General features: G+C 45.0%; 1 protein-coding gene across 3 annotated transcripts in view; it reads left to right on the forward strand.

Moving 5' to 3' along the window:
• LDLRAD3 (low density lipoprotein receptor class A domain containing 3) overlaps positions 1-24603 on the forward strand; it is a 287446-nt gene extending 262843 nt beyond the window's left edge. For all 3 annotated transcript variants that reach the window (XM_082270157.1, XM_082270158.1, XM_082270159.1), the window contains 2 exons: positions 19297-19642; positions 23956-24603. In XM_082270157.1, the coding sequence (XP_082126283.1) occupies positions 19297-19642; positions 23956-24193 (584 nt within the window). In that variant the 3' untranslated portion in view covers positions 24194-24603. The remainder of the gene's footprint in view (positions 1-19296; positions 19643-23955) is intronic.
• The last annotated feature ends 882 nt before the right edge of the window (positions 24604-25485 follow it).

Genomic DNA, 25485 nt, shown 5'->3' on the forward strand with positions numbered 1-25485 from the left:
TAAAAGGGAGCAGGGGCCCTATTATGGGATACACTGACAGAGTGGCACAAACCCCACAGTACAGACCCCCTAGCACAGACCACACAGTACATGCCCCCTTTCAATGTAGTGACCAGCGTACATACCCCCTTTCAATGTAGTGACCAGCGTACATACCCCCTTTCAATGCAGTGACCAGCGTACATGCCCCCTTTCAATGTAGTGACCAGCGTACATGCCCCCTTTCAATGTAGTGACCAGCATACATGCCCCCTTTCAATGTAGTGACCAGCATACATGCCCCCTTTCAATACAGTGACCAGCGTACATGCCCCCTTTCAATGCAGTGACCAGTGTACATGCCCCCTTTCAATGTAGTGACCAGCGTACATGCCCCCTTTCAATGTAGTGACCAGCGTACATGCCCCCTTTCAATGCAGTGACCAGCATACATGCCCCCTTTCAATGTAGTAACCAGCATACATGCCCCCTTTCAATACAGTGACCAGCGTACATGCCCCCTTTCAATGCAGTGACCAGTGTACATGCCCCCTTTCAATGCAGTGACCAGCGTACATGCCCCCTTTCAATGCAGTGACCAGCGTACATGCCCCCTTTCAATGCAGTGACCAGCATACATGCCCCCTTTCAATGCAGTGACCAGCATACATGCCCCCTTTCAATGTAGTGACCAGCGTACATGCCCCCTTTCAATGCAGTGACCAGCGTACATGCCCCCTTTCAATGCAGTGACCAGCATACATGCCCCCTTTCAATGTAGTAACCAGCATACATGCCCCCTTTCAATACAGTGACCAGCGTACATGCCCCCTTTCAATGCAGTGACCAGCGTACATGCCCCCTTTCAATGCAGTGACCAGCGTACATGCCCCCTTTCAATGCAGTGACCAGCGTACATGCCCCCTTTCAATGCAGTGACCAGCGTACATGCCCCCTTTCAATGTAGTGACCAGCATACATGCCCCCTTTCAATGTAGTGACCAGCATACATGCCCCCTTTCAATGCAGTGACCAGCGTACATGCCCCCTTTCAATGCAGTGACCAGCGTACATGCCCCCTTTCAATGTAGTGACCAGCATACATGCCCCCTTTCAATGTAGTGACCAGCATACATGCCCCCTTTCAATGCAGTGACCAGCGTACATGCCCCCTTTCAATGTAGTGACCAGTATGCATGCCCCCTTTCAATGTAGTGACCAGCGTACATTCCCCCTTTCAATGCAGTGACCAGCATACATGCCCCCTTTCAATGTAGTGACCAGCGTACATGCCCCCTTTCAATGTAGTGACCAGCATACATGCCCCCTTTCAATGCAGTGACCAGCGTACATGCCCCCTTTCAATGCAGTGACCAGCATACATGCCCCCTTTCAATGCAGTGACCAGCGTACATGCCCCCTTTCAATGCAGTGACCAGCATACATGCCCCCTTTCAATGCAGTGACCAGCATACATGCCCCCTTTCAATGTAGTGACCAGCGTACATGCCCCCTTTCAATGCAGTGACCAGCGTACATGCCCCCTTTCAATGCAGTGACCAGCATACATGCCCCCTTTCAATGTAGTGACCAGCATACATGCCCCCTTTCAATGTAGTGACCAGCATACATGCCCCCTTTCAATACAGTGACCAGCGTACATGCCCCCTTTCAATGCAGTGACCAGTGTACATGCCCCCTTTCAATGTAGTGACCAGCGTACATGCCCCCTTTCAATGTAGTGACCAGCGTACATGCCCCCTTTCAATGCAGTGACCAGCGTACATGCCCCCTTTCAATGTAGTGACCAGCATACATGCCCCCTTTCAATACAGTGACCAGCGTACATGCCCCCTTTCAATGCAGTGACCAGTGTACATGCCCCCTTTCAATGCAGTGACCAGCGTACATGCCCCCTTTCAATGCAGTGACCAGCGTACATGCCCCCTTTCAATGCAGTGACCAGCGTACATGCCCCCTTTCAATGTAGTGACCAGTATGCATGCCCCCTTTCAATGTAGTGACCAGCGTACATGCCCCCTTTCAATGCAGTGACCAGCGTACATGCCCCCTTTCAATGCAGTGACCAGCATACATGCCCCCTTTCAATGCAGTGACCAGCGTACATGCCCCCTTTCAATGCAGTGACCAGCATACATGCCCCCTTTCAATGCAGTGACCAGCGTACATGCCCCCTTTCATTGTAGTGACCAGCGTACATGCCCCCTTTCAATGCAGTGACCAGCGTACATGCCCCCTTTCAATGCAGTGACCAGCGTACATGCCCCCTTTCAATGTAGTGACCAGCATACATGCCCCCTTTCAATGCAGTGACCAGCGTACATGCCCCCTTTCAATGCAGTGACCAGCGTACATGCCCCCTTTCAATGTAGTGACCAGCATACATGCCCCCTTTCAATGTAGTGACCAGCATACATGCCCCCTTTCAATGCAGTGACCAGCGTACATGCCCCCTTTCAATGCAGTGACCAGCGTACATGCCCCCTTTCAATGTAGTGACCAGTATGCATGCCCCCTTTCAATGTAGTGACCAGCGTACATTCCCCCTTTCAATGCAGTGACCAGCATACATGCCCCCTTTCAATGTAGTGACCAGCGTACATGCCCCCTTTCAATGTAGTGACCAGCATACATGCCCCCTTTCAATGCAGTGACCAGCGTACATGCCCCCTTTCAATGCAGTGACCAGCGTACATGCCCCCTTTCAATGTAGTGACCAGCATACATGCCCCCTTTCAATGCAGTGACCAGCGTACATGCCCCCTTTCAATGCAGTGACCAGCATACATGCCCCCTTTCAATGCAGTGACCAGCATACATGCCCCCTTTCAATGTAGTGACCAGCGTACATGCCCCCTTTCAATGCAGTGACCAGCGTACATGCCCCCTTTCAATGCAGTGACCAGCGTACATGCCCCCTTTCAATGTAGTGACCAGCATACATGCCCCCTTTCAATGCAGTGACCAGCGTACATGCCCCCTTTCAATGCAGTGACCAGCGTACATGCCCCCTTTCAATGTAGTGACCAGCATACATGCCCCCTTTCAATGCAGTGACCAGCGTACATGCCCCCTTTCAATGCAGTGACCAGCATACATGCCCCCTTTCAATGCAGTGACCAGCGTACATGCCCCCTTTCAATGCAGTGACCAGCGTACATGCCCCCTTTCAATGTAGTGACCAGCATACATGCCCCCTTTCAATGTAGTGACCAGCATACATGCCCCCTTTCAATGCAGTGACCAGCGTACATGCCCCCTTTCAATGCAGTGACCAGCATACATGCCCCCTTTCAATGTAGTGACCAGCGTACATGCCCCCTTTCAATGCAGTGACCAGCGTACATGCCCCCTTTCAATGTAGTGACCAGTATGCATGCCCCCTTTCAATGTAGTGACCAGCGTACATTCCCCCTTTCAATGCAGTGACCAGCATACATGCCCCCTTTCAATGCAGTGACCAGCGTACATGCCCCCTTTCAATGCAGTGACCAGCATACATGCCCCCTTTCAATGCAGTGACCAGCGTACATGCCCCCTGCAGAGGTATGGCAGTGGGAGAGATGGGATCAGGCAGAGGGATGGTGGTGGGAGGGATGAGGGCATGAGGCAGAGAGGGATGGCAGTGGGATGGATGGTCATGGGATGAGGCAGAGCAGAGGGGGATGGCGGTGGAAAGGCTGGATGGATGGATGGATGGATGGATGGATGGTCATGGCCCATGATGACCATCCATCCAGCCTTTCCACCGCCATCCCCCTCTGCTCTGCCTCATCCCATGACCATCCATCCATCCAGCCTTTCCACCGCCATCCCCCTCTGCTCTGCCTCATCCCATGACTCATGGGATGAGGCAGAGCATAGGGGGATGGCGGTGGAAAAGCTGGATGGATGGTCATGGAGGACTGACAGGAGGACCACGAGGACTCACCGGTGGTGATGTCTTCTTCCAGCAGATGACCTCCGGTGGTCTGGTCTCCTCTCCGGTGCCGCCGTCACTCCCGTCCGGTGTCCACCCGACTCCATCGCCCGCGGTCCGGTCCACTGCTGCGAGTGACGTCAGCGGGGTCAGCGTTGGATGTCCTGGATGCTGTGATTGGTCCAGGCTGGAGGCTGGACCAATCACAGCCAGGAATCCACGAAGTGGGGGTTTCCAAGGAATCTGCCTTGCGCCCAGGTTACGCCCCCCACGCCCCCCAGAAGGCAGCCAATCGGCGCCTCTTCTGGGTGGTAACCCCACCCCCTTCACATCGGCTGGCGGCGGCGGCGGCGAACGCAATTTTTTTTTTTTTTCAAACTTTATTGCTCGTTTTGCAATCTTTTTTTTTTTTTTTATCTTTTTTTTTTTTCTTCCTTTTTTCAGGGGGGGGCGGCGCCCTGGCGCCCCCTATGCACCGGCCGCCACTGGTGGACGCGCGTAACCTCTAGGGACGGTCTTTCCTCCCATCCCTAAAAATCCCTCAGTGAGCTGGGCTTCCTCCACTTCCTTTCCCCCCCTGTTTGGATCTGGAGTCTGGAGGGGGTCCCAGGGCAGAGAATGCAGCGGAGACCCCTGGGGTCTCCCCCGCTATCCCCACACTGTTAGGGTCCTCTGGAGCAACTGCTTATGCATAGTGCAACTGCTTTTTGCAAAGTTCACAGTCCCTTTGCCTAGTAAATCAACCCCCTTGTAATATTTCACACAGCCATCTTCAGGCTACAGGGACATCTACAGGCTGAAGGCTTAATTTTTGAGTAAAGGCTCCAGCCTGCATATGATCACATGATGCATGTCATAGCCTAAATAGTAATCACATGATATGGAACCATTCTATTGGTTGTCGATCATTAGTGGGTACCAGAGGTGTTTGTGAGAGCCCGGACTGATCGCTAGCAGGTGTGCATAATGCCGGCTGCTAGCTGTCCAAGGAAAAATATAGATTCATGTATCTTCATCACGCAGAGTAACATGAACTAAAGGCGGACATGAGGTACCCCGCCGCCGGGGCAGGAATGACTTAAAGCCCAACTCCTAGGACAGTTATTTTTACGGTTTAAAAAAAAATTAATTCTCACATTGCAAGTGTGTTTTTTTTTTATTTCTTTAAGTTTTTACTCTGTTCTGAGGCTATACAGCAGGAACCAAACTTCCCTAGGGCAGGACTTAGAACACTTCCCCTTCTCCTCATTACTATACGTGGAGGGTAGGTGTTCTGTAGGCCACAGAAAGCGTTATGAACCATGCTACAAGATGAGAGTAAACTGAAGACAAAGAGCACAGGGGGGTATCGTCTCACTAAGTTTCTGGCAGGATCATTATGCTAGGGGACCCAGGTCATGGGATTACAAATAACCTAATATAAGAGACTATAAAACTTGATTATTTTCCATCTATAAAACTTAAATTACAAAGCAAACCAATGCCGTGTGCCCTGAATAGAATTAGCAATTTTCGAACTGGCTTGCTTGCTTGCTACTCGGGATAACGGTTTAATACTAAATATATGGCTGATGGAAGGAAACAGATGGAATTTGTAAGGCTAACAGAATAAAAATGTTAAACACAAGGACAGAAATCCCCTCCCCCTGGCTATCTTCTTCTGGATGATGTCTGAGGATGACACAGGAGGGAGGGTGGTTTTGTCACTCTTAAGTGTGATGGAATGTGTGCTTGATGACCCTGGACTGCAACTAATCACACACTTTATGGAAATATATGCTGATGAGGGTACATGAGGATGACATGCTGATTTTTCTTTCAAATTATTTAAAATATTCAGAGCAGAAGAAGTGACGTCATTGGATACCAGTGTATCTTGTTAGGTACAGTTTAGTTAAACTAAAAAATGAAGCCCTGGAATGCATACAGTATAGGGAGCACAGCTTAATTGCTCATGACTTTTGGTTTTTATTGCTATAAAGACCCAATTCACTTCACTCATTTTTGGCAAAGATCTGGGAAACCCGTGATAATCTGTAGGTAAAGCAAGAGAGGAATTCTTGAAAACGCCCACTAAGGCTCCTTGATCTGACCCTCTGATTGCCAATTCTTGCTGTTGGTTTAATTCTTTTAGAAAAGCCAAGGAAGCAACCCAGTAGTATATTCATGTGCCTTTATCAAACAAGAGTGCTGTGTATACAAACTCTTTACAGTTACAGGAATACAATAGCAGACAGAGTGCTACAAAAAAAGCACACACTGACTGTCCTTTCCTAGCAAATACAGGTCCTTCTCAAAAAATTAGCATATTGTGATAAAGTTCATTATTTTCTGTAATGTACTGATAAACATTAGACTTTCATATATTTTAGATTCATTACACACTGAAGAAGTGCAAGCCTTTTATTGTTTTAATATTGATGATTTTGGCATACAGCTCATGAAAACCCAAAATTCCGATCTCAAAAAATTAGCATATCATGAAAAGGTTCTCTAAACGAGCTATTAACCAAATCATCTGAATCAACTTATTAACTCTAAACACCTGCAAAAGATTCCTGAGGCTTTTAACCACTTTACGTCTGCTCACAGTAATATTACTGTGGCAGAGTGGCTCGTTATCGTCTGACGACGTAGTACTACGTCGTCAGACACTCCCCCTTCTGGGCGGCGCTTGCGCGCCGCCGGAGGCTCGCTCCCGCTGTTTTCATTCACAGCGGGAGTCGGGCCAGGGGAGGAGCAGCGGCGATCGCCGCTGCTCTTACCCGATCGTCGGGGATCGAGTCTGGAGATCCGCCCGCTGTGTGTAAACACAGCGGGCGGATCTCCATAGTGACAGGGAGTGACAGATCGGACTGTTCAGCATAGCTGGACATCCGATCTGTCCATGACTCACTCAGTCACCTCCCCCCCTACACGTCAGTAAGCACCAGGCATACATTAACCCCTCCCTCTCCAATAAAATTAACCCCTTCCCTGCCAGTGTCATTTTTACAGTAACAGTGCATATATATAGCACTGATTACTGCAGTAATGTCACTGGTACCCCCAAAAGTGTCAAAAATGTCAGTCAAGGGTCCGATCTGTCCGCCGCAATGTCGCAGTCCCGCAAAAAAAATCTCAGATCGCCGCCATTACGCGTTAAAAAAAAAAACACCAAAAATGACAGAAATCTTTCCCTTTGTTAGTAAACGCAAAAACTTTTGCGCAAACCAATCAAAATACGCTTATTGCGATTTTTTTTTACCAAACATATGTAGCATAAAACAAATTGGCCAAAAATTTTTAAAAAAATTGGTTTTTACATCTTTTTTGGGGGGAATTTCATATAAAAAAATGTTAAAAATATTGTTATTTTTTCAAAATAAACGCTCTTTTTTTGTTTATAGCGCAAAAAGTAAAAATCGCACAGGTGATCAAATACCACCAAAAGAAAGCTCTGTTTGTGGGAAAAAAAGGACGTAAATTTCGTTTGGGTACGGCGTCGCACGACCGTGCAATTGTCAGTTGAAGTCGCACAGCGCCGAATCGCAAAAAGTGGCCTGGACGGAAGACAGCAAAATCCTCCGGTGGTAAAGTGGTTAAAAAGTCCCAGCCTGGTTCATTACTCAAAACCGCAATCATGGGTAAGACTGCCGACCTGACTGCTGTCCAGAAGGCCTTCATTGACACCCTCAAGCAAGAGGGTAAGACACAGAAAGAAATTTCTGAACGAATAGGCTGTTCCCAGAGTGCTGTATCAAGGCACCTCAGTGGGAAGTCTGTGGGAAGGAAAAAGTGTGGCAGAAAACGCTGCACAACGAGAAGAGGTGACCGGACCCTGAGGAAGATTGTGGAGAAGGACCGATTCCAGACCTTGGGGGACCTGCGGAAGCAGTGGACTGAGTCTGGAGTAGAAACATCTAGAGCCACCGTGTACAGGCGTGTGCAGGAAATGGGCTACAGGTGCCGCATTCCCCAGGTCAAGTCACTTTTGAACCAGAAACAGCGGCAGAAGCGCCTGACCTGGGCTACAGAGAAGCAGCACTGGACTGTTGCTCAGTGGTCCAAAGTACTTTTTTCGGATGAAAGCAAATTTTGCATGTCATTCGGAAATCAAGGTGCCAGAATCTGGAGGAAGACTGGTGAGAGGGAAATGCCAAAATGCCTGAAGTCCAGTGTCAAGTACCCACAGTCAGTGATGGTCTGGGGTGCCATGTCAGCTGCTGGTGTTGGTCCACTGTGTTTTATCAAGGGCAGGGTCAATGCAGCTAGCTATCAGGAGATTTTGAAGCTTTATGGAGATGAAGATTTCATTTTTCAGCACGACCTGGCACCTGTTCACAGTGCCAAAACCACTGGTAAATGGTTTACTGACCATGGTATTACTGTGCTCAATTGGCCTGCCAACTCTCCTGACCTGAACCCCATAGAGAATCTGTGGGATGTTGTGAAGAGAAAGTTGAGAGACGCAAGACCCAACACTCTGGATGAGCTCGAAGCATCCTGGGCCTCCATAACACCTCAGCAGTGCCACAGGCTGATTGCCTCCATGCCACGCCGCATTGAAGCAGTCATTTCTACAAAAGGATTCCCGACCAAGTATTGAGTGCATAACTGAACGTAATTATTTGAAGGTTGACTTTTTTTGTATTAAAAACACTTTTCTTTTATTGGTCGGATGAAATATGCTAATTTTTTGAGACCGGAATTTTGAGTTTTCATGAGCTGTATGCCAAAATCATCAATATTAAAACAATAAAAGGCTTGCACTACTTCAGTTGTGTGTATTGAATCTAAAATATATGAAAGTCTAATGTTTATCAGTACATTACAGAAAATAATGAACTTTATCACAATATGCTAATTTTTTGAGAAGGACCTGTATACTTTTCTATATGCAAAAGGGACACGCTAATAGTCAGTTGGCTTCCGTTATAGCTGGTCCCCGATTTCCATAGCAACCAGGACTCCATTTTTTAAGGGCTTGCAGGAAATGGGTTCTTGGTCTTGGCAGTCTTTCTCTCGCTCTTGTAGTGTGGCTTCTAGTATTGTTTCTTGGCAGAGTCCTACTTTCAACTCCAGCTGCTAGCCTTTTATCTTGGTAAAGTTTGGTAGACATTCCCACATGGGCATAGCTTTTTCAAATTGGGTTTCTACGTTAGTTTCTTTGAGGAACACATTTCTGTCTACAAACTGTGGATAGCAGTATAATGCCGTAAATGCCATAGGTCTGATATGTCAAAGAGAAGAGGCGCCTCTTGAGTGTAGACTGTAAGTAAAATGTATTCCAAAATAAAGAGTAAAACTCACATAGTAGTGTAGGTGACAAGCTTTTCGGGTATTCTCATTACCCAGGGGACGTCCAGAGGAATGGGGGGCTATGATGCCCGTGCTGGTGTGTACGCTGCCTGGTCGCGCTGAATCTGGCCGGTGATCAGTATGGAGTGGAAAGCAGCCGAGACCGAGGGCTGGAATGCAGTACAACCTCTGACGTCACTAGGCGGCCTAGTGACATCAGAGGTTGTACTGCGTTCCAGCCCTCGGTCCCGGCTGCTCTCCATTCCATACTGATCACTGGCCAGGTTCAGTGCGACCAGACAGCAATACAGCCTGGGCATCATAGCCCCCACTCCTCTGGACGTCCCCTGGGTAATGAGAATACCCGAAAAGCTTGTCACCTACACTACTATGTGAGTTTTACTCTTTATTTTGGAATACATTTTGCTCACAGTCTACACTAGAGGCGCCTCTCTCTTCTCTTTGTTTCTTTTCATGTTTTGCAGAAGCAGCTTCTACCCCCCCCTTGAAGGTTTGAAGGCCACCCATGCTTAAGTGGACTTGTTTTTTTCTGTGGCTACAGCCATATGGACACATATACAACTATCTATATACATGTAATTTTTAGCTCCATCTGTGGATTTCTATGTATTAGCGCCTTACTGTCCAGATATGTCAAATAGTCTATTGTTAATTATTATTGACAGAATGAATTAGGCTTTGGTTCAGTGTTTGACAATAGCTCTTTTAACACAATAGGAGCAGCTTAAAATGTGTACCTTCTTGGATAATAAATTAAATTGGCCACATGTATCACAATGCAATACATTCTCACCTGCAGAAAATCTAAACAAATTGCTTACAATGTAAAGATTCTAGCGGCAACCAGTCAGATTGAGATAGGGACGTTGCAGAGATTTGGAAGGCAGACCCCTGCCAATGTGATCCTGGCTGCAGTGTACAGAGAACTCAGGTTTGTTCCCTGTGTTATTCACTCTTTTCACTGCTCTTTTGCCGTGTCTGCCGATCCCGGTGAGGAACGAAGCCAGATGCCATTCCAAACAGTCGTCGAACCGCTCGGGGCTGCCTATGCCTTTCATACTGAAAGACGTAGAAGCCTGCCCATTCACCTTCATTATGTCTGTGTTTACACTCTCCTCCAAAATCATTATCGCCCCCGATACTGAGGATTTGGCAGATCCGATGATGTTATTCTGCTCTGAGGCTGCGACGGAGGATTCGTTCTCTGCTCTAAATAGGGAGCCATGCCAATTTATGCAAACGCTTATCTCGGACATTGGATCGCTGGGTTGTTAAATACTTGGCCTGGTTTTTTCTTAGAGTATCCGTTCCGTCAGCTGAACTCAGTCCAAACAGCCTATTAAACAAGCTGTGTGACTTTGAGTTTCACCCAAGCCAATACAAAATAACATGCAAAGGAGCAGATTTTTATAGCACAGCAAACATCCATTCATTAAAGGGAAAAATGCACAAACGGCTTACCGCTGCCCAGCTTTAATAAATAATCTTAGCTAAGGATATATTTACCCTGTAGACCTCAAATTATAATGGCACACAATGACTACTTATCTTCCACTATGAGATGCACCTTTGCACTTCTTTTGAGTTTGCTGCTTTGGAACAGATTCTCACTTCAAGGCTGCCATTAAGCACTAAGGCTTGGCAATAGCTGAGTTAATTGAATTTGATTCGTCACCACAGACTGTTGAAACAAAGTAAATAAAAGACATTGAATATGTTTTGCCTTCCCTGGTTCCTTCTTTCCCCCCTAATTACAGTGGAAGTAAAGCCTCCTATCATTTTCAGCCATCTTGGCCTCTGTTTAACCCCATGCTGACCACCCCATGTACATATACTGCAGGGTGGCAGCTCCTGTGCGCAGAATCACATACATGTACTTGATTCTGCACTTCCAGGTCTGGGGCGCGCCCACGCGCTGCCGGCGACACGCCAGTCAGCGGGTTTAGCAGAACCCATGTCCCCCGGGACCCGCCGATCATTCCCGATAGAGGCAGAACAGCGGTCTTTCTATGTAAACAAGGCAGATCGCCATTCAATGACAGGAGAAAACAGAGATTTTGTGTTTCTGCTAAGCAGTTAAAGCACCTCCCCTACACAGTTAGTAAGCACTCCCCAGACACACATTTAACCCTTTGATTGCCCCTGATGTTAACCCCTTTCTTACCAGTTTCATTAGTGCATATTTTTTAGCACTGATCACTGTATTATTGTCCTCGGTCCCTAAAAAAGTGCCACTTATGGCGCGTTTCCACTGAGCTTTCTGGTACGGTACGCTATTTATGCCGTTTCCATTATGAATGGTACCCGTACCGTACCACTTTTTGGTACCCTTTCTTTGGGGTACCAAGCACATTAGATTCGTACCAACTGGGTGGAGCTACACTCTGCAGAACTTTGATTGGTTGACAGAGAATCGTCTATCACAGCTTTCCTTTCAAATGCTGTGATTTGTCTGCTGCAATATCGCAGTCCCGCTATAAGTCGCTGATCGCCGCCATTACTAGTAAAAAAAAAAAAAAAAATATTCCATAAAAATATCCCATAGTTTGTAGATGCAATAACTTTCACGCAAACCAAGTAATACAGTATATGCTTATTGGGAATTCTTTTTACCAAAAACATGTAGCAGAATACATATTGGCCTAAATTGATGAAGAAATTAGATTTTATAAATTTTTATTATTTTTATAGCAGAAAGGAATATATATATATATATATATATACATATATATATATATATATACATACACACACAGTATATATACAGTGCCTTGCGAAAGTATTCGGCCCCCTTGAACTTTGCGACCTTTTGCCACATTTCAGGCTTCAAACATAAAGATACAAAACTGTAATTTTTTGTGAAGAATCAACAACAAGTGGGACACAATCATGAAGTGGAATTAAATTTATTTAATATTTCAAACTTTGTTAACAAATAAAAAACTGAAAAATTGGGCGTGCAAAATTATTCAACCCCTTTACTTTCAGTGCAGCAAACTCTCTCCAGAAGTTCAGTGAGGATCTCTGAATGATCCAATGTTGACCTAAATGACTAATGATGATAAATAGAATCCACCTGTGTGTAATCAAGTCTCCGTATAAATGCACCTGCACTGTGATAGTCTCAGAGGTCCGTTTAAAGCTTAGAGAGCATCATGAAGAACAAGGAACACACCAGGCAGGTCCGAGATACTGTTGTGGAGAAGTTTAAAGCTGGATTTGGATATAAAAAGATTTCCCAAGCTTTAAACATCCCAAGGAGCACTGTGCAAGCGATAATATTGAAATGGAAGGAGTATCAGACCACTGCAAATCTACGAAGACCTGGCCGTCCCTCTAAACTTTCAGCTGATACAACAGCTGAGGTGGGAGACTCTGTCCATAGGACAACAATCAGTCGTATACTGCACAAATCTGGCCTTTATGGAAGAGTGGCAAGAAGAAAGCCATTTCTTAAAGATATCCATAAAAAGTGTTGTTTTAAAGTTTGCCACAAGCCACCTGGGAGACACCAAACATGTGGAAGAAGGTGCTCTGGTCAGATGAAACCAAAATCAAACTTTTTGGCAACAATGCAAAACGTTATGTTTGGCGTAAAAGCAACACAGCTCATCACCCTGAACACACCATCCCCACTGTCAAACATGGTGGTGGCAGCATCATGGTTTGGGCCTGCTTTTCTTCAGCAGGGACAGGGAAGATGGTTAAAATTGATGGGAAGATGGATGGAGCCAAATACAGGACCATTCTGGAAGAAAACCTGATGGAGTCTGCAAAAGACCTGAGACTGGGACGGAGATTTGTCTTCCAACAAGACAATGATCCAAAACATAAAGCAAAATCTGCAATGGAATGGTTTACAAATAAACATATCCAGGTGTTAGAATGGCCAAGTCAAAGTCCAGACCTGAATCCAATCGAGAATCTGTGGAAAGAACTGAAAACCTCACTGAGCTCGAGCTGTTTTGCAAGGAGAAATGGGCAAAAATTTCAGTCTCTCGATGTGCAAAACTGATAGAGACATACCCCAAGCGACTTACAGCTGTAATCGCAGCAAAAGGTTGCGCTACAAAGTATTAACTTAAGGGGGCTGAATATTTTGCACGCCCAATTTTTCAGTTTTTTATTTGTTAAAAAAGTTTGAAATAGCCAATAAATTTCATTCCACTTCATGATTGTGTCCCACTTGTTGATTCTTCACAAAAAATTACAGTTTTATATCTTTATGTTTGAAGCCTGAAATGTGGCAAAAGGTTGCAAAGTTCAAGGGGGCCGAATACTTTCGCAAGGCACTGTATATGTAAACAACTACAACACAGCGCTATATCCTTAATATTATGTGACCAAAAAAAAATGTATAAATGCAAATAAACAGTCCAGAAACACGTGCCCTAAACAAGTGAATATATAAAGTCCCAGTGACAAAAAAACTATATAAAAAATCAAAAATACTTCAAATTATTGATAAGCAAGTGTCAAGTGAAAGAACACGTGATTGGTGCTCAAAGTTGAAACATCCAGGTGATTCATGTGAACTGTGACTCCTGTGTTCACCCCCCCCCCCCCTGAAGTAAATCTACCGAAGATGTGGACCCCTAGGCAATATTGCTCACCCCCCCCCCCAAAGTAAATCCCCCGAAGATGTGGACCCCTAGGCAATATTGCTCACCCCCCCCCCCCCCGAAGTAAATCCCCCGAAGATGTGGACCCCTAGGCAATATTGCTTAGGGGTCTAACAGGCTTGATACTGGTAAGTGAGTTGGATGGGGCCCCTTTTGGTATCCTTTTATCTCCAATGCTCGATATACGAAGTCAAGTAGAAAGATCCCAGATAGTGTAATAGGTTCCAAGAATTTTATTTATTAGGAGTAAACATATCGATGTACACTTACAATACTGTAGAAATTCATGGGCTTATCTAATAAGTGTATAAAGTGCTCCTAGAAGCAGGTAGGACGACTAGTCATGATGTAGTCAGTATACCATGCAGGGAAAGCGGCGTGCGTTCCAGCGCACTTCCGCTTGCGTTCCACCGCCCCGGAAGTGACGTTTACGTTGCTGTGAAAACTGGAAATTTGTTGACGCGTTCCGCCCCTCCCAGTGGGCGTTCTCATAGTGTCATGGTCTATGAGTCTCATGGTCTATGAGAACGCTCACTGGGAGAGGCGAAACACATCAATGAGATTCCGGTTTTCACTGCAAAGTAAACGTCACTTCCGGGGCGGTGGAACGCAAGCGTAAGTGCGCTGGAACACACGCCACTTTCCCTGTAGGGAAGAAGGTTCTCATCCAAGATTTTACAATACATGGCCCCATCCATTGGCCCCTCAGTGGGGCAAAGTTGGGCCTGTACCTTTAGCAGAGAAACAGCGCCAAAGCATGTTTCCAACTCCATGCTTGACTGTAGGGATGGTGTTCTTAGGCTCATAGTTAGCACTTTTCTTCCTCCAAACACGGCAAGTTCCCCTCCTCAAGAAGGCACATGTACAATCATGCCAGTGAACATTGAAATGATTCCAAGAAGGATTGGGAGAAAGTGCTGTGGTCAGATGAGACCAAAATTGAGCTCTTTGGCATTAACTCGACGCGCCGTATGTAATAATTACCTTACGGGCATAGTATAGCAAGAGGCTAACCAGGGTTCTCCATGAATTCTTAAGCTCCGTGAAACTGAATAGTTTTTTCCCTATGCTAGAATCACCATTGAGATATTTTTACATATCGCTATCATATCTCCTCTCAAGCATATCTTCTCCAGGGAGGATATGTTTAATGCATGTAGTCCTTCAACAGCAATCTTCCCATACGATTATATTTGCATGTAACATATTTTATGCATGTGTTTTACATGTACAAGCCCCCTTGCACAGACTTCCAAAAGCTCTAGACTGCTGTTGGGCACCACCATCCTGGATGTGATGTCAGCAGACTCAGAGCTGTCACTCATGTATAGTATTCTTCTCCACTTCTTCCCCAGCTGATACATAAAAGGAAGGTGAGGGGAAGGGCAGAGGAGCTGGGGTAGCACAGAATAATTACTTCCTCCGAGAGGAGGGCTATAATGTGCACAGAGGGGCCAGGGAAATTACTCTTCCGAAGTAGCCAAATTTGCTAGCAAGGTACAGTGCAAGGCATTGAAAATCGCTTATAGATCCGAGAATTCTGCAGTTAGGCTTTTTACCTTTTTGCTTTTAACTAAAACGGGTTTCTTTAAAGCATAGACTCATAAAAAATAAAATGTCTGCGCCAATAAGGTATGTTGTGGTGTTGCATTTTGCTTTTTTGTCAATCGTGACTTATTCACAAAATATTTTATTTTATTCTTTTCTTTTTTTTTGCCATCAAATAGAGGTGATGGAAATGTGAACAGGGATGTGTCTAGGGAATATCTTTCAACAATTTTTTTTTTTTATGCTAAAAGAATTCTCTTTCCTGTCTCAGAAAGTCAAGGGGTACGAGTGACAGAAGTATAAGGCAACTTGCTTTATCACAGCACAGCCCAGGAGATCAAACCAAGATGGCTCTCATTATGCAGCGCACAAATCGCTCTTGTGACATTGTACCTTCCGAAGCGCACGATGACCATCTACGTTTCATCAATGTTTTATTGCTTTGAAATTTTGAAACTACAAATCTGACTTTCAGACTAGAAGAGAAATGCCAGCAAGCAGATGGCACTTTGCTCTGTAGAGGAAGACTCGACCACATTTTACCACTCTATTGACACATCTTCCTCTGAGGAGCAGAGAGATGGACATATAGAAATAAACAATCTGTCACTTTGTAGCACAACGTTACAGTCTGCTCATTAGAGTATGGCATATTCTAAATATGGGGCAGATGTAGATTGTAAAGGGGCCCTGTGCAATAACACAATTTAGGATCCCCTTGACTCTCATTCTTTAACTTATGTGGGTGCCAAATGGCTTACAAGGCCCAACTAGGAATGTTGAGCCTGCAGACATTGTTGCACATTTTGGTCTTTGTTCTCTTTATGGCAGCTTTTGTACAATGGAGGAACCCTTGAAATAACTTTAAGGGCACAGGGAACCCCTGCTAAAAATGTTGGTAGTACAATAGACTGCCAGAATAAAGAAAGTGGAACACTTGGGGGGGATTTACTAAAACTGGTGCACTCAGTATCTGGTGCAGCTTCTAATTTCAGCTTGTTCTATTAAGCTTTGGCAATAAAACTTGGAAGCTGATTGGTTCCTATACAGAGCTGCACCAGATTTTGCAAACTCCCGTTTTAGTAAATAACCCCCGTAGTGCATAAAACACCTAGGGCTGCCATGAACAAAAATTATTTGCAGTAATACTAATTAAATGAATAAAACAACTGTCATTAATAACACCAAGAAAAGAAATCCACATACAATTGAACCAATGAGAGTACCAAAAGAACTTCTCGAGAGTCCGCTTTTTTAATAATTCAGCCAGTTACAGTAAAAAGACAAAAGAGCCATCATGTTTCAAGGGCCAGAAAAGTGCACATTCAACTTCATCAGGGTTTAGGATAGAGTACTGGATGTTTGCTGAAATCAGATGCTCCTAGGTAGACATATCTGTAGCAGGGATTCCGCAACCGAATGTTCAGTCAGTGATTGTGTTGGCAACAGAGGGATTGATAAATTATTAAAAACATTGAACTCTCAAGACGTTGGTTTAGAGTTCTCATTGCTTCGATTTACATGTGGATTTCCCAATCTGGGTGACCCAAGCTTGTCCAGGAACCCCCAAATTTGCTGAGGAGTTGCTAAACCCAGCAGTCCAGCTCAAAGAATGACCCCTTTTACTGTATGAAAGTTTGTATTCAGCACCTCACTCTTATCTCTTTTTAGAAGAGATAATTGGTCAGTGGAGAACAGCCCTTTCATTGGTGGTCAGTGGAAATGTGTCCCCTTACATTGGTGGTCAGTGGGAAGAATGCTCCTTACATTGGTGGTGAATAGGAAGAGTGCTCCTTACATTGGTGGTGAATAGGAAGAGTGCTCCTTACATTGGTGGTCATTGAAAAGAATGCCTCTTATATTGTTGGTCTTTGGGAAGAATGCCTGCCTCTTACATTGGTGGTCAGTGGGAAGAATGTCCCTTACATTGGTGGTGAATGGAAAGAATGTCCCTTACATTGGTGGTCATCGAGAAGAATGCATCCTATTTTGGAGGATAGTGGGTAGAATGTTCTTTATATTGGTACTCAGTAAGGAACCCCCACCTCCAATCATGGATTAAAAGATCATTGGTGGTCAGTGGGTTCTTATATGGCAGGAATTGCTAATTACTGGAAAAATCACCTTAGTAACTCTGGAGAAACCCCAGGTTTCCATGGAACCCTGGTTAAGAAAGGCTTCTGTATTTGGTACCTAACTACAACTGGTTTTGCAAGCAACCTTGTGACTCACGGTCTAGTTTTGGCTTGGCTATGGAAGTGTTGATTGTGGCCCAATTGATCCTGGCTTCTTGCTCTACTGAAACCCATGTGTTCTCCCTAAAAACTTTTAGAGCAGCCTTTCTCAACATATCTAATACAGAGGAACCCGTAAAAATAACTTTCCGGTCTCAAGGAACCCCTGCTATAAAAATGACTTTAACTACAACTCATGATACATTAGTGTGATGGTCAGTGGGAAGAATGCTCCTTACACTTGTAGTTATTAGGAAGAATTACCTCCTTAGAGATAGCTAAAAATATTATTGGTGTCAGTGGGAACTTATCTGAGGAGCAGAAATTGCTCATTGCTCAAGGAACTCCTAGCAATCTCTGGAGGAACCCTAGGGGTCCATGGAACCTTGGTTGAGAAACTCTACTTTGGAAGCAAGCCTTGCATCTCCTGTTTACTCAAGGCTACATACAGTACACTCAGTTGCTGGTTAAACTTGGCACTTGTATTTTAAATTTCCTGCACCTGCTGAACTGTTGGCATTCTTCCATTTGGGAAGGAACCCTCTCAAGGGAATTTTTAATCACAGATACGGCTTTGTTTAAAGTTTGTCCAGTGCATGCAAGGAAGAAAACATTGTAATAAAGCCTTGTATATATTAAGAGGTTTGGCTCCCTTTGCCCCCGTTCACACTGAGGCGACCTGTCAGGCCTTCCATAGAGAAGCTGCGGACCCGTTCTAATAGGAGCGACACAAGTCGCTCCGACTTAGAAAAAGGGTCCGGAGCTTCTTTGGGGCAACCCGGAGCGACCTGCATAGACTTCAATGTTATGAAGTCCGTGCCGGCCGCTCCGAGGTCGTGGGGCGAGCAGCGCGCCGCGACCTATGAGGTCGCCCCGGCAAGTCGGGTCGCTGCAATGTGAACGGGGCCTTAAGGTCTGGCTGTCTTGCAGAGGTGGTATGTTTAGTAAGTAAACTCCAGAATCTGTAATGTCTAAAGAGATTTGATTGTATTTGGCCGATAAGTGTGCTGCTACAAGGTCTTTCTTGTGTTACTTTTTAGTGGTCTTGTAATGAACGGAAATTGTGAACAAAGGTTTAAAAACCTTACCAAGCTATAATGATGTACAACTTCTCATCAGTATGAGATCTCTATAATAAGAGAATCTCTCTATATTAAGAAAATCCGCACTGCAGAAAATAAAGCCAGAGTCATTATATTCACAAATATGATTCACTTTTTTAAAGTAATGACCTATCCAAGAAGAAAATAAAAAATCCAATTGGCTTACAAGTGCATGATTAAAATAATTTAAAATTATCCCCAAACAAACCCATCCATTAGTAAGTAAATTAGCTAAATGGACCAAATATTGAAAGATTCAGCATGAGCCCTGCTCTGAATTGACCCAGGTCACATGTGCATAAAAATTCGTAATACGCATTCCATTTAAAAGACCCCAGGGAAAAGTTTGTTCATACAATAAAATCAGAGTACTACATAAATAATTACTGGCTGCCTAGCCTGACTTGATTAATGTACAACTTTTATTCTTACAAAGTGACTTGTGGCAGAGTAAGAATTATTTACTTGTTTTTTTTTGCATAGAATCCATTTAATCTTCCTGCTACCATCACATTCCACCTTAAGCGTTAAAGGCTCCTTTTCTGATTGTTCTCCTTTTCTGTTCACAGAAAGCGGCAGTAAGAAGGAGTTTGTGTCCTCGGAAAGTCATCTTCTATATTACCCAAGTATCACGTACACCATCATCGGCAGCTCCGTCATCTTCGTGCTGGTGGTGGCACTGCTGGCTCTTGTCTTGCACCATCAAAGGAAACGTACAAACCTGATGAGTCTTCCAGTGCACCGGCTGCAGCACCCACTACTGCTCTCCAGGCTGGTGGTGCTGGACCACCCACACAACTGCAGAGTCACCTACAACGTCAACAACGGAGTGCAGTACATGTCCAGTGAGGGGTACCAGCCGCCGGTCAGCATTGAGTCTCCGCCATCCTACAGTGAGGCTGTGCTGGACCACAAGTGAGTCTGTGATTTTATTGTGAATTTTTTTATTTCTTGCTGCAATATTTTCGAAAGTGAAATGTATTTATTTATTTTTTTATATTTGGGCACTAAAAAGATCGGCCTACCGATTGAACCTAATTCCCTAAGAGTCGGTTCACAGTATGGCGACACGACTCTGTACTACTTCGGGGGCGACTTGTGAAGTCCAGTGCACCGCGACTTTGGCGCGACTTGCACGGGCTTCATATAATGAATGTCTATGCAAGTCACTCCGAGGTCGCCCCGAAGTAGTACAGGACCCTTTTTCTAAGTCGGAGCGACTTCTGTCGCTCCTATTAGAACGGGTCCTGTAGCAGTCAATGGACCGCGAGGGACCGCGACTTGTCAGGCTGACAAGTCGCCTGACAAGTCGCACTGGTGTGAATCTAGTCTAAACGTTACACATAGCCAGCAGCTCAAAAAAATGGATTGGGAGAAACTTGTAGAATGCTGTAGCTGGCCAGTTGGATTGGGTGACACTTGCAGCATTCTGTAGCTGGCCAATTGGATTGGGAGACACTTGCAGCATTCTGTAGCTGGCCAATTGGATTGGGAGACACTTGCAGCATGCTGTAGCTGGCCAATTGGATTGGGAGACACTTGCAGCATGCTGTAGCTGGCCAATTGGATTGGGAGACACTTGCAGCATGCTGTAGCTGGCCAATTGGATTGAGAGACACTTGCAGCATGCTGTAGCTGGCCAATTGGATTGGGAGACACTTGCAGCATTCTGTAGCTGGCCAATTGGATTGGGAGACACTTGCAGCATGCTGTAGCTGGCCAATTGGATTGGGAGACACTTGCAGCATGCTGTAGCTGGCCAATTGGATTGGGAGACACTTGCAGCATTCTGTAGCTGGCCAATTGGATTGAGAGACACTTGCAGCATGCTGTAGCTGGCCTATTGGACTGAAAAACCCTTGCAACAGGCTGTAGATGGCTAATTTGATTGGGAGACACTTGCAACATGCTGTAGCTGGCCAGTTGGATTGGGAGAGCCTTATAGCATGTTGTAGCTGGCCAATTGGATTGGGATACACTTGTAGCATGCTGTAGCTGGCCAATGTTTTTTTAACTAACACTTAAAGCAGAACTCCAGACAATAAAGTAATAATTTCACACCGCCCCCCTACCCCTGAACAATGTACCCTTTTATTTATCCTAAATTTATTTATTTATTTTTCAGGAAAATAATGTAGCAGCCACATGACCATTCCAGTCCCATGTTTCTCCTTTCTGTGGTGTGGCGATGGGCTAGAAGCAGCCCAAAAGTCTGTGTGGTTCAAGCTGCTGTAGCCACTGTGCCACTTGAGCTAAATAAAGTACACTGGCTGCATCATTTTGTCAGCCTTGTAGTACTGAGAACTTTGGAGGGAACAAGAGGAGGGTGCTAAATCAAAAGCTTGCAGCGGCTAAAGCTCAGTGTCTCTCAGTCGTTTTTTCCCAAAAAGCTATTGCCGGAGGACAATACACAGAGGTACCCTGCATGCAGAATGTAGAGCCCAGGAAAAAGAATGGCAATCAGCAAAGATGAGCAAAAAGCAATATAAACAGGAGTTCTGCTTTAACCTTCTTCTACTTTAACACTTAAAGTATTAATTCACCTTTTCAGAAAACACGAGAAGGTGAACAAACATTGTGCATCATGGGTGCTGAGCTGTCATGCATCCTGTGTAGCTAAATGGGGATTTTAAATCCCCACTCTTCTCCGTCTTCTCTGTGCAGCGCTTCCAGGACTTATCAGAGCGATGCTCTAAGCCAGCGCTGACCAATCAGAATCGCTCTGATCCATCCCAGAAGCCCTGCACAGAAAAACGAGAGAAGGGATGGAATTTCAAATCCCCAGACTGCTACACTGGCTGCGTGGACAATGACAGCTCAGCGCCCATGGGGTGGGGAGGGAGTACTGTGTTCACCTTTTCATTTATTTTAAAAAGGTGAGCTAACACTTTAATATTGTCTTAACACTTAAAGCAGAAGTATGGCCGTACTTCCCTTATGGATCACAGGAGTGCAGTTTGTTCTGCACTTTCGTGACTCCTTTTTAGTCGAAGTCCCTCTGCCAGTCCAGGCTTTGGAAAGATCCCGACAGCCGGGATCCACCCAGATGCCTGGACTGGCAGCTGGCTCAGCCTCTTAGCGAGCAGCTGGGAGACTTGAGCCAGCCACTCCCACCCCCTCCACAGCCCAGCACTCCAGTGAGCGCTGGAGGGGCTGAGCAGAGAGCTGGTGACTCTATATATATATATATATATATATATATATATATATATATATATATATATATATATATATATATATATATATATATATAATTATTAATTTATTTTTAAGATCCCAATACTTCTCTTTTAACCCTCCAACTAGCAAAACATACCTAAAGTAAACTGTTTTTAACATTTCTTCAGTTATTTCCTGGTTTCCATGCCCAAGCAATTTATGTCATACATTCCAGGAGTCTTCAGGAGGAGGGGAGGAGTTTTCTCAGCCAAGCACACTCTCATGCCTGAGCTAAGGGCAGAAGGATTCCAGGACATAAATGCTACATAAATCATCTGCTCTTACTCAAGATGGCCATGGCCAGAAATGCTAAGGGGATGTTTTTGGAAGTGATTTCCCCTTAACTAACTTGTATCATTTACCCCTATTCTGCCGTATAGCCAACTGATCCTATGCGGGGAGCCTTAGTGCCAATTGGGAACAATCCTGCTTTAAAGGCATAGAGCAGCAAGGTCCTAGCACTGCAATAACTTGATCCATCTGCTTTCTGCCCATTGGATTACAGAGAAAGCACTCCCACTGCAAGTATTATTTCAGCTGATGTGTAATTATAGATTTCATGCAACTGAATTGGAAACATGTAACTAAATAGAGCTTTTCTATGGTTGCCTTGAGTCACTGTTTTCTAAACCCGGTTTGTGAAAACTCAATATTGAAGCACCAGCTTGCCAGGAAAAACAATGATGTTACTTTTGAAGGAATACATAAATGTACTATAAAGGATGTTTTTATGTACTTGCCTAAGGGGGTTGATTTACTAAAACGGGAAAGTGCAAAATCTGGTGCAGCTGTGCATGGTAGCCAATCAGCTTCTAACTTCAGCTTCTTCAATTAACCACTTTACCATCGAAGGATTTTGCTGTCTTACGTCTGGGCCACTTTTTGCGATTTAGCACTGTGCGAATTTAACGGACAATTGCGCGGTCGTGCGACGCCGTACCCAAACAAAATTCACGTCCTTTTTTTCCCACAAACAGAGCTTTCTTTTGGTGGTATTTGATCACCTGTGCGATTTTTACTTTTTGCACTATAAACAAAAAAAGAGCGTTTATTTTGAAAAAATAACAATATTTTTAACATTTGTTTATATGAAATTCTCCCCCCAAAAAAATGTAAAAATCAAAATTTTTTTAAATTTTTGGCCAATTTGTTTTCTACTACCTATGTTTGGTAAAAAAAATCACAATAAGTGTATTTTGATTGGTTTGCGCAAAAGTTATTGCGTTTACTAACTAAGGGAAAGATTTTTGTCATTTTTGGTGTTTTTTTTTTTAACGAGTAATGGCGGCGATCTGCGATTTTTTTTTTTTGCGGGACTGCGACATTGCGGCGGACAGATCGGACCCTTGACTGACATTTTTGACACTTTTGGGGGTACCAGTGACATTACTACAGTAATCAGTGCTATACATATGCACTGTTACTGTAAAAATGACACTGGCAGGGAAGGGGTTAATTTTATTGGAGAGGGAGGGGTTAATGTATGCCTGGTGCTTACTGACGTGTGTAGGGGGAGGTGACTGAGTGAGTCAGGCACAGATCTGATGTTCAGCTATGCTGAACACTCCGATCTGTCACTCCCTGTCACTTAGGAGATCCGCCCGCTCTGTTTACACAGGCGGGCGGATCTCCAAACTCGATTCCCCGACGATCGGGGAAGAGCAGCGGCGATCGCCGCCGCTCCTCCCCTGGCCCGACTCCCGCTGTGACTGAAAACAGCGGGAGCGCGCCTCCGGCGGCACGCGAGCTCCGCCTACAGGGGGAGGAGTCTAGCGACATAGTACTACGTCGCTAGACGATAACGAGGCACGTTGCTGCAGTAGCAGCAACGTGAGCAGACGGAAAGTGGTTAAGCTATGACCATAAAACCTGGAAGCTGATTGGTTTCTTTGCAGAGCTGCACCAGATTTTGCACTCGCCAGTTTTAGTTAATCAACCCCAAACTGTCATCTCTTTATCATTTTTGAATAGAATTGTTCTTAATTGGACATTTGTGTTTCTTCACTCAGCTCCCCTCCACCTTGGTTCTCTCTGCCGCCTCCTCCGTATCCCTCCGATATGGAATCTTACAGCCAGACGGAGCTGCCTCCATACCGGTCCCGGACAGGCAGCGTCAACAGCTCTGGTTCCACAGGAAACACTCTGGACAATGCCAGCAACACTTGGGATTCCGCCAGCCCTGCCGAAGCACCAGAACCGGTCCAAACAGCCAGCGAGACTCAGCTGAGCTCAGTCCTGGAGGTCTAAGTTACTGAACAGACTCTGTCCGGCTACGTTTACACAGGCATCACGGGAGACTGGTGTCCGTTCCTGATGCTAGCAGAGGGCTTCCTAAACTCGTTGAGACACATAATACAGGTTACACACACGAGTGCTCAGTAAAGAGTCTGCTTCACCATGAGGGAAGAGCATCCGCTGCACACGACAGAATTGGACCCTTTGGTACCCATTTTTGTAAGCGGCTCCCCCACGCGCCCACGTGTACCCAACCTTCGACTGTCATGGGTTGGTCTGTGGTATCTTGTTACCAGCAAATATTCCTCATATTTTTATAGAATCCAGATGTATATTTTTTTAGATTTCTTTTTTTTTCCTTCTTTGTATTTGATATTGTTTTTTTGCTACCACATATTCTTCGAGAAGCAATAAGGCACTTAAATAGTAGGGCAGATTGTCAACTTTCCCCTCCTGCCTATCAACTGCTTTGTTTGGATAGCTGCAAATTAAGTGTAGAAAATTCCATTCCAGGCTAGTTCTACATACAAGGATTTTAGTAGGCCACATTTACAACGTTGTGATTTTTCCCCCACCTTGTAATGTGTCTTTGCATAAACGCATATGCAGAAAAACTTGTTTGTGATAAAGCTGAACTCAAGGCAGGTTAGTAAAAAACACAAATTCATGCATTTTTTGCATTCATATATAAGCAACCAAAGTAAATACATACCTGAATTTATTAACTTGATATTGGACTTCTGCCTTCCTCTGTACAGCAATTCTCAGACTGTTAGAAGCATTACAATGAGTCAGTCAGGTGTGCTGCGATGTACCTGTGCTAACAAGGAAATATATTGATAATAGGAGAGAGCAAAGTGACAAAGAGATTAATTCATCAGTTTGCTGCTTTTCTTTTTACTGACCAGATGACACTACTGGAGAAAATAATTTTATTTTTCTCCCAGGATTCCTGGGGAACACGTCAGTCTTTTACAGCAAGGACCACCCTTAATAATTGTGGTGTGACCAAATCACATCATCTCATGTAGAACCATATGACCCAAAATTGGGTCTGAAAGGATGAGCTCACACCATGTGAAAGCGGAGCTCCGCTTGTCTGCAACCACCCCCCCCCTCTCCTCCGTTGCCATATTTGGCACCTCTTGGGGTGAGTGGGTAACTGGTTTTGACAGGTACGTGCTCCCACTTTCGGGTCAGTTCACCATGGCCTGGACGTTTGGCCCCTTCTTCTCCTCCTCCCCCAGCTTGTCTGCCCCCCCCCCCCCTCCGCTGCCATATATGGCACCTCTTTGGGGGGGAGT

Source organism: Pelophylax lessonae, assembly GCF_965119305.1.
Source record: "Pelophylax lessonae genome assembly, chromosome: 10".
NCBI classification, from domain to species: domain Eukaryota; kingdom Metazoa; phylum Chordata; class Amphibia; order Anura; family Ranidae; genus Pelophylax; species Pelophylax lessonae.